Raw genomic sequence first — 9,974 nt, 5'->3', positions numbered from 1 at the left:
CCTCTGGTCTTACCTTTCCCTCGTCTGACCTGTCCCTATGGTTCTGTCCCTCTGGTCTGACCTGTCCCTCTGGTTTACATTCTTTCCCTCTTGTCTTACCTGTCCCTCGTCTGACCTGTCCCTATGGTTCTGTCCCTCTGGTGTGACCTGTCCCTCTGGTTTTGATTCTGTCCCCCTGGTTCTGATTCTGTCCCTCTGGTCTGACCTGTCCCCCTGGTTCTGATCCTGTCCCTCTGGTCTCACCTGTCCCTCTTGTTCGGGTTCTGTCTCTCTGATCTGACCTGTCCCCCTGGTTCTGATTCTGTCCCTCTGGTTCTGATTCTGTCCCTCTGATCTGACCTGTCCGTCTTCAGGTGAGTTCAATAGAGAAAGAAGATGGAAAGGAAACAACTTTTCCTACCGGCTCATCATCACGGTACGCGGCGCCGCCGCTGTCCTTCACCCCAACAGCTCCTGATGGCGAATCAGCGCTTGCTGCTGGCTCTGGTTTTTGGAACTCCTTCTCCGGGACCACTGACTCCTTTTCCAGGACTGGGGACTTCTGTTCCGGGACTGGGGACTTCTCTTCCGGGAGTGTTGTCTTTTCTTCCGGAAATGCCGTTTTCTCTTCCGGGAATGGCGTCTTCTCTTCCCGGAATGTCGTCCTCTCTTCCTGGAATGCTTTCTTCTCGTTTGGGACTGCTGATTCCTTCTCCAGGTGGGGGGACTTCTCCTCCCGGACACTGGACTCCTTCTGTGGGGGGCAGCTGTCTCTGTGGGGAGACTTTAGACATGGCAGTCATGTTACAGTCCTGTTACTGTGGGTCAGCAGTCAAAAGACACATCGGTTTGTCCACAGACTGGTTCCACTCTTCTAAACCAGAGTGTTGAGTGGAAATGTGAGAGAAGTTTGGTATTTTTGCCTCCTGGAGGTGCAGCCGAGCAGAGTCGGATTTACTGGAACTAGTAGCAGCCATTGGGTCTCTCTAATAAGCAGCCATCATAATTACCATGATGTATTCCAATATGAGCTGCTCTGCTAATAAGGTCCAGTCCAGGAGGACTGGATCGACAGATAAGTGGTGCAGACCTTCCTAATCAGTGGAGGGTTTAGCGTAATACCACCTGTCTCATGGAGCTGGAGGGAAATAACACCAATAAGCACATCTTGTTTCCACCCCTTCCGTTCATAACTCCCATGGACTGGACTTCTAGGTGCAGGCAGAGGGTCTCTGGTTCTAGGCCTGGAAGATTCTGACCGTAAAGGTTCTATGATCTCTCTCTGCCCACCACCTACAGCCAAAGTCGCGCTTCTTTTGAGCATGTTGGGTTAATTTTAATTGAGCAGAAAGGTTGAATAAGACATAGTGCTAAGTGATCATTCAAAATGTCAGAAATAGCGTTTAGTTCCAGGTTTTATCCAGCAGCCCATCAAAGCCTTGTTTTAGTTTAGAAAACATGCAAATAGAAACGGATGAACGGGTCCCCCCCTTTGGAATGGGGGTCGTTTGGCTTCTTTGTTAGCCTGCAATGCCCCATACCTGTCTATGTCTCTTAAGGGGGGTCGATAAAGGGCATTATTGGCCTGGCTGAATAGGCGAGGTCTTCTGTTCCCCCTTAAAGAGGTTGGGGCTGCGATGATAGCAGGGGGGATCACCTCTATCGCTGCATTTTGAAAACTGAAACCTGAGTCCACCCCCTCTGTTTAAGATTGTTTTCTCTTTCTTAACAAAGATTTCTTCCTTCACGCCCCTCTCAAACCACCTGTTTTGTCTTTGTCCAAAATGTAAGCATTTCAGTCACTGTCCAGTGGATTGTTTTTTTTTACTCTTTTGGAATGACTATGACCTGGATGATTGAGAATCTTCACCAGCTCCGCTTATACCACATTTCCACTACTCTTTTGAAACCGTGCAGAGAATGGTCCGAGCACTGTAACCAAGGTGACAGTTAAGTGTAAAAGTAACGCAACTGAACTGGACAGTACCAGACACAACCGCACAACATCTAGTAGTAGTTTAACAGTAGGACTTGCCACGGTTCGGTTCTGGCTGGGTTCTCTGATAACAAAGAGCACATGACATCTCCTGACCATCAGCTGACTCATTTTACGGGTTTTCCGACGTGTCTGGCTTAGTAACACCAATTTCTTCTCAGCCTATTAGCAATAAATGGCATTAAAAAGCATGGTGCGACCTGGGATGGTGCCAAGACAAAGAGGAATGCCTTCTTCACATGGCATTCCGCAAAGGACGAAATATCAGCAATATAAACAAACATAAGTTCCTGAATGTTTTGATCACGTCCATTTTTGTTTGCGTAATTCCCGCCTTGAGAGCTGCAGTATCGTGAACCGCCGATAGGAGGAGAGGAATCGTTCTAGTGCGATGTGTAAAATGGCCGCAAGAACCTGGTCAGTATATTGGTGTATCTCTTACACTTCCAGAAGGCTGAGCTTCCACTGCTCTGATTGGGTTTTTCTCTGTCAGCTGATATGGAACCAGAGCGTTTCATCTGCTCTGTTAGGAAAGGTTGGCTGAATGTGCTGGAGCTCTGATGGCTAATGCGATTTTTGAATGACTGCTCAATGATAAACCACCATCTAGTCTGGATGCACCCCTCCCCTTGGTTAATCTATCTCACACAGGGATTTGGGAGGTCTTCAGATTAAGTCAGGGGTCAGAACTCTGTCCTACCGTCAGTTCTTCAGGCTGCGAGTGCAAACTGTCATCAGATGTAGAAAAATGTGCGAGCAGGGAACTGGAGGTGTCCAGGTTGACTGTGAACGGCATCTGGACCCCTTGTTCTTGGACCTGCTTGAAGAGAAAGTGAAAAATACTGTGAGAGTTTCTGAGCAGTCCTCGGTGTGCAGGCCTGCTTTCACCCCACCCTACCTTTGGTCTGTGCCTGCTTGGAGTGGGTGAAGGTGTCACTGGTGGGGCAGAGTGATGGTGGTGCTCCTTCCACCACAAAGACTCAAACTGCTCCAGAACACGGGAGTGACCATCCTCCCTGTGGGAGCTCCAGGGCTTCACGGCTCCTGCAAAGTGGACGATCTTGACCTGGTGTCCGAACCTGCAGCCGGCATTTAAGAGCAAACATTTTCAGATGACGTACATGCGGCCGCGCAAAAGTGGGTCTGACAGACGGACTCACTGCCTGAAGGCGGGGAGGTAGCTGTACAAGGAGCTAGCACACAGGTTGTAGAGGAACGGCAGGTGTTTGCTGATGTCTTCGGAGCTCCAGCTGCTGAAGAATGAGTTTAAGAGGCCTTGATCTCCTCCTGACAACACGAGAGAAGAAAGGAAACAATAAAATCCTGTGTTTTTCTCTAACAACGCAGATTTAATCAATGCTATTGAAGCCAAAGAGCTTGACTTTTTAGAACCGACATGCTACGAGTTAGAGAAAACATCCTGAACTGGTCTGAGCTATCTACTACCTTCAGCCTTAAAGTGGTTTGTCATTCGATCTCTTCTGAAGGAACAGAGGCACGAGTGGCTAGAGGACTCGGACTTACCGTCGAAGCTTCCATGGTGCAGGGCATGATCCAGGAGGCTTTCGTAGGTCTTCCTGGACGGCCTGAAGACAAAAACGCCCGAGTTGAAGCAGTCGGGCCATCCAGGGTCAGGAGCAGCGGACAGCTCGTCCCTCTGGAACAACTCGTCTACGTTAGACAGGACCTGAGAAGAACGGGGACGGTGTTAGCATCAGAGTCTGCTTCGACGCGCAGAGTCAAGTATGGATCAGGAACTGGCATTGGTTCCACTTGGTTCTCATAGAAGACATGTTCAGAAAAATCCATAAAGCTTTTTATGTGACTTTTAATACGGATGGTTGAGGAGGAACTCAACTCTGATGGGTCTACTGTCACATCCCGACAACGATACGTAATTTATAAATATATCTAAATATTATAAAGTGGTGGTTTTCCTTTGTAAACTTGAACAACATTTACTTTCCCTGAGTTTTGAAAAACTGTTTGATACATTTAGAAAATGTCTCTTAGGACCCCTGCTTTGTTCTCCATAGAAAACTGAAGCTAAGGTTGACTGAATGCAATGAGTCATTTAGTAACCAAGTCAAAACAAAAAAAAGATTTGGATTATTTATGAGGAATTTAATCAGTTTGTTACTGAAAATGTTGACTCCAGCTATTGATGAAATGAATGAAGATAAACATTGGTCGACCCCCTAACGATCAGCATTTGAATAATAAAGCTGGTCTAACCCCTCGCTGGCAGTGTGAGATCATCACACTGGGTTAGTGTTGATGATGTCACATGAGTGACAGAACTCAGGGATGTAAACAATGGAGAGAAACATGGAAGGAAGCCAGGGCTTAGTCCAGGTTTATCGAAAGTAAACAGAGTTGTTTCTGCTTGTTAGGAGCGACTGGCACAGTGTGTTGATGTCCGTACGTTGCGCTCAGTGGTGTTCCCACAGCATGCCGATCAGAGCCGAGGCAATTTTCGAGTCGTTTGACCCGTGTCGACAAGTGTCAGTGAGCCGTTCCCACCATCACTAAAATCCCATTGTTCTGGTTTAAACTGGTTTTTCCCCCACTGGGAAAGGGGTATATGTTAGATCCTGTCTGGTGCGTTGACAGCTGCAAAAGAGAAAGACGGTAGCCTGTTGTCATCGTTTTATCGCCTTAGGTGTGACCTTGGGGTTGGAAGGCATGCTGGGACCTAGAGTGATAGGTCACTACCAGAGGGGAATGGGTGGCAAGAGAATAAACCGCTGGAGTTTAACCTACAGAAAGACTTTATGATGATGAACTTGTTTAAGGTATAAAGGGACGTGATGGTCCTAAAGATCATCAGGTACCCCATCGTCCGATGGCCTCACACACCAATCAGAGTCATAAGTCTTCTCTAGATCCACAAAGCACACGTGGATCAGAGAACCAGACTTTTCTCGGAGCACCTCCTCAATCTAAGGGGCTGTCAGAGACTCATGGGGTCTTCACCACTACGTCTGGTTCTCCTGCAGACATGGGACAAAAACCACTTTCATTTAACCAACACTTACACTCTGTGTCTGATCTGTGGTCCGTTTCTAGAAGCAGGTTTAACAAACTCAGACTCTAATCCTCAACTCTAAATTGATCTAGCCTAAAGCCGGGAACTCCTGTTAAACTTCGGCTGCTATCAATTAGTTCAATCCATTTTAACTAGGTCCCCTCAGAGTTAAGAACGTGCGTAACAAGTATGAAAAGCCATTATCAGTGGAGCCCTGAATGGACGAGTCACCATGACAACAGGCAACAGGAAGTGACTATTTCACCCCACTGGAACTGGAGATTTTAATGAAGAAATAAAAAATAAAACGGAGAATGTGTTTAAAAAGCAGAGAAACAGAGAAACAGCTGCAAAGGAGAGGAAGAAGGAGAAGATTGCTGCTCGAGTTAACGCGTAAGTCGCCTATGGCAGGCTGTTTCTACATTTATTTAAAGCACTCTCCTCTTTATTATTCTATTTGTAGATCACTAAAATAATATTCTTCCTCATCAAAATCACACTCCTGGACTGGACTGTAATAATAGATTTTCTAAAATACATTTTGCAGGAGAAACTGAATTTCAAAAAATAAAAAACTAAATTATGCTAGTAGGAATTAAGTTTTATAAATCTAGAAATGTTTACACATTTATCAGCTTGACTGGAAATGTATTCATGATTCTTCAGTGTCAAAATAATGCAAATGCTGACCAGTGATATTAGGAATATGGAGATCTGAAATAAATTTCTAGACATCCAGAATGTTTATTCTAGATGTTGAGTGACATTTTGTTTTAATGGTCATTTAGGCAAAGAAAATGTTTTTTCAGGAATACATATTCAGTCAAACTAATAGATATTAACACATATTAAAGCGGCTTGCCATATCCTGTAGTGATCACAAAAACATTACGGGTTTATTTCTTGAAATGTAGAAGATAAATGTATTTATTTAGATAAAATCTTCTGGCAGCAGGTGAAGACGAAGAATAAAAACGTAGTTCTAATAACTGGAACCTGTTCATCATCTCATGGGTTCCTCCTCATATTGATTCAGTTTCTCTTGCACAGTAAATACTGTCTGTTTGCAGCCGCACCTCGGCTGGTATCATCTCAATAAATGGTCGTTATTAGTGGCGGAGGATGTTGCCTAACCAAGGCAACAGATACAGGTTGATGAAACTCGCTTTGTGAAACAGATCCCTGGTTGTCTAAAAACCAGTTTCCCACCAGTGGGACTGAGTTGGTAGTGAACTAACCAGCGTGTCGGCATCCAGGAAGACACATTTGCTGAACTGAGTCAGATTCCAGCAGTGGATCTTGGTGAAGGTGACGCCGAGCTCAGGACGTCCCAGCATGGCCAGATGGAGCGGATCCTCGCTGTTCATCGCCTCCACCGTGATGACCTCATCAAAGACGTCCTCCAGGCCTTTCCTGGTCAGAAGGAGGTCACCGAGTCGGTTAGACGACTTTCTAAGGCTGCAGCAATGATCACATCTGTTTAAGATGAAGGGAAGCTCCTAATTAAAGCTGAGACTGGAGAATCGACCAATCGGAGCCAAGGACCAAATCAACAAAAAGCTGCATTGAATATTTTTTTTTTTTCTCCGGTTAAAGTCAGGTTATTTTTTTATTGGTCAAAAATTAGGAGCAATATTTATGATTATTTAGCGTGTTTTTGTTTGATTTATTTTTTTACCAGTAATTTTTTCACTGTGATTCATTCATTTATAAAAGTCTTACTTCAAATAAATTACTTCAATAAATATTTAGTTTGTTGAATAAATATTTAGCTCCAAACTAAATATTAAGCTAGCACCAAGCTAGCTAAATATTTAGCGAATATGGAAATTCACTTAAATATAAAAATTCCCAGGCTTTTACTTTGATAGTCCACTTCTGCTGTCGGCAAGGGAATTTGCATATTCGCTAAATATTCAGCTAGCGCCAAGCTAGCTGAATATTTAGTTTGGAGCTAAATATTTATTTAACAAATTAAATATTTCATTTGAAACTAAATATTTAGTTTGGAGCTAAATATTTATTTAACCAAGTAAGATTTTTACAAATGAATGAAAGTCATAGTTGAAAAATGACTTGGAATAAAATAACTCCTTTATGTTCTCTTAAAACGCGCTAAATATCCATAAATATTGCTCCTTATTTTTGGCAAACCGTCGTTTTTTCTTCTTATTCTTCGTATTCAGCAGAAAGCCAGTAAAACTGGAGCTAAATGTTGATCGCAGCTCCTGGTGACGCAGAAACGGGTCTCACCTGGACTGCTCAGAGATGTTTGGCGTGACCATGGCGACGATGCGGCGAGTGGTTGCGTGCCGCCGCAGGCTGGTGGCCACCACCGTGGCTCCCTGGCAGTAGGAGTCTGAGGCGGCCAGCGTGACGAAGGCCTCGCCAGCTGCAGGCAGAGAGGACAGACCAGGCCTTAAAGCTCCCATCGGGTTCACCTACGGAACGCTTCTTATCCTCAAATCCTAACAGCTGGCTCCATAATCCCGGCCCGCAGCATGACAGCGAGGCACGTAACCTCCGTGTGAGGACAGTGTTAGATTTCACTGGCTCCCCTTTTCTGAATAGAAGCTGAAATAGCTCAGAGTCTGCTCTCATTTCAAAGCACTCACTACGGCATGCTGTTACTCATTTTATCTCTAATGTGTTCTTCTCAAACACGTTGAATCAAAAAAAGGTGTGAAACTTTTAAAGAAACTGAGGATCCTACCTGACATTTTCTCTCTTCAGGCAGCACCAAGTCCTACAGGTTTACTAGTCCAGAGCGGAGGCGGGGGGCATAGCACGGCTCCGGAGCGGCAGACTCGGACTCGTGTAGCAGAAAGGAGCACCAGCGTAGATGTGGAAGCCTTGAGTAGAGTGGCAGCTCGGCGCGCGTGGAGGTGTGGAGTAAAGCATGAGGCTGGGGGCCTGCAGCTTCTACCCTCTGATGTTTTTGTCCAACTGGTCATTCAACCAGCAGGAAAGGGGCTAAGCAACGAAGGGTTGTGCAACAGAGCAATCTTCTGCTCGGCTGATAACCCCACAGGAGTGTTGATTTTCACTTTCCACATCAGTCAGCAGCAAATAACCTGTAGCCATGGCCAGGCACCAGCCTCAGTCTAAAGCTGCTTCGCCAAAAAGTATTTGCACCTCTGTAACCTTTCCATTTCCTGTTGCCATACTCCGCTGAAACTTTTTGATTTGTGACAGAGAGCAAAACGTTCTGCTGATCATTCTTTAAAAAAAAACAGATTGATCAGACTGACAGCATCGGTCAGTAAAGACCTGATTTAGCCAGACCTGAAGACCATCAGTGGTCTCCATGGACAGAGCTGTCTGAATAGAGCTGCAGTGAGGAAGGAAGCAGGATGCTCCTTTAGCATAGGAGCCCACCTGGCTTATAGGAGCTGTTCGATTTCCTAAAATCCTTTGAATTCAATTCTGTTCAGCTTATTTCTATAGCTCCAATTCCCATCATGTCATCTCAGGTCACTTTCCAGTTCAACCAGATCATCCAGTCAGATTGGTTCAAAGTTTTCTATCTAAGGAAAACCAGCTGATTGCATCGACTCATTGACTCTTCAGCAATCCCTCACACTAAGCATGCTTGTAGCGACAGTGGAGAGGAAAAACTCAAGAGATCTAAGCCTATAGCAGCAAAACTATAGAGATTGAATGAAGGAGAATGAGGAAAAGGAGTCCCTATGTCCTCCAGCAGTCTAAGCCTAAAGCAGCAGAACTATAGAGATAGAGTGAAGTAGAATGAGGAAAAGGGGTCCCTATGTCCCCCAGCATTTTAAGCCTATAGCAGCTTAACAATAGAAATAGAATGAAGCAGTCAGGATGCTCAGAACATGCTCTGTTAGGAACATGAGGAACAATCAGATCTCTGATATCAGATGGAGCTTGGCCATTTAAGGCTTTATATGTGAGAAGGAGGATTTTAAATTCTATTCTGGATTTAACAGGAAGGAATGTCCCAACAGGACGTATCGGCCCACCTCCCTCACTGAGTTAAACAACAATCCATGTTTCTTCGCTGTTCTGTTTGTTAGTCGTGCAAATCTCCACACCTATGTGTTTGGGTTTAATAACTAAGAGCTTCAGAAGCTAACTTGTGTAACTCTTGATTCGAGGTGGTTACATGCTTTCCATGTTGAGCTTCCTGTAGAGTTTGAATAGGGAAGTAGAGGGTCCCTCCATGTCTGCTGGGGAAGCTTTGCTAGCTCTAACGTCTTAGCATCCCTCTGATCTGAAAGCTAGTTTTGTTGCTCTGACCTTTCTCTGAAGATCAGTCTTTGACTGAATGGCACGATTATAAATAGAGCTTACTCTACAGACCTTCAACAAACTGGGCCACATGTTTTCTGCTTGATGACAGCTGTTGGTGTGAAGCCAGAGAAATTAAATTTAGCTCAGACCATAAGTTTCCATTATTTTGAAGGATAAATGTCCAGAAGAGCTGCGGAGATGGATGTTTACATTTCAAATGTCGTATAAATCTGTTGAATTTAGGTCTATAGTTTGACCCAGCTGAGCAAGAGTGGCTGAAATTCACACCTTCCCGGGGGGGTCGTCTGATTTAGAGCCGATCCAGCAGAGCTGGGGTTTGTTTTTTTATAGAGACAGAGTTACACAACAGCCACGAGGTGTACAACGACACTTTACTAAAAACACGTAAACACCAGAAATCAACTGACAGACAAAACTCATGTAATACACAATAACTTCAAAACATACACTTCGAATGATCATTGGAGCTGGAAAAGAAACAAAGCGTAGACATAGATCTAACAGAGTGGATTATTTACAGCAGAGACGACCGAGTGAAACAGGAAACATTCATCTGGGGAGCAGAACCTCAGAGGGTTCCACTGTAAACCAACCGGCTGAAGCACTTATATTGAAGGCACTGACGGCGCCATGCGAACAGACATGTAGCCGTGAAAAAAACAACAAAGGTATGCTTTTAAAGAACAATCTGCT

The 9,974-nt window shown here is 44.7% G+C and overlaps 1 protein-coding gene across 1 annotated transcript; it reads right to left on the bottom strand.

Moving 5' to 3' along the window:
- Positions 1 to 349: 349 nt before the first annotated feature.
- On the bottom strand, positions 350 to 8,111 carry LOC119779803 (glycogenin-1-like). The gene is made up of 8 exons (XM_038279604.1): positions 7,717 to 8,111; positions 7,257 to 7,395; positions 6,242 to 6,416; positions 3,500 to 3,662; positions 3,136 to 3,262; positions 2,874 to 3,054; positions 2,676 to 2,792; positions 350 to 763 (listed from the first exon to the last, which is right to left on the bottom strand). The coding sequence occupies exons 1-8, from the start codon at positions 7,721 to 7,723 to the stop codon at positions 350 to 352; spliced, it is 1,323 nt and encodes a 440-aa protein (XP_038135532.1). The 5' UTR covers positions 7,724 to 8,111.
- Positions 8,112 to 9,974: the final 1,863 nt, after the last annotated feature.

Source organism: Cyprinodon tularosa, unplaced genomic scaffold, assembly GCF_016077235.1.
Source record: "Cyprinodon tularosa strain WSP-4 unplaced genomic scaffold, ASM1607723v1 ctg1510, whole genome shotgun sequence".
In the NCBI taxonomy this organism is placed as follows: domain Eukaryota; kingdom Metazoa; phylum Chordata; class Actinopteri; order Cyprinodontiformes; family Cyprinodontidae; genus Cyprinodon; species Cyprinodon tularosa.
This window is presented reverse-complemented; position numbering and strand designations above follow the sequence as displayed.

Coding starts and splice junctions, on each gene's coding strand:
- LOC119779803 (XM_038279604.1), bottom strand. Junction 3,055..3,135: donor TACCTCCCCGCCTTCAGGCA/GTGAGTCCGTCT, acceptor TGCCGGCTGCAG/GTTCGGACACCAGGTCAAGA. Junction 2,793..2,873: donor CAAGCAGGCACAGACCAAAG/GTAGGGTGGGGT, acceptor CTCTTCAAGCAG/GTCCAAGAACAAGGGGTCCA.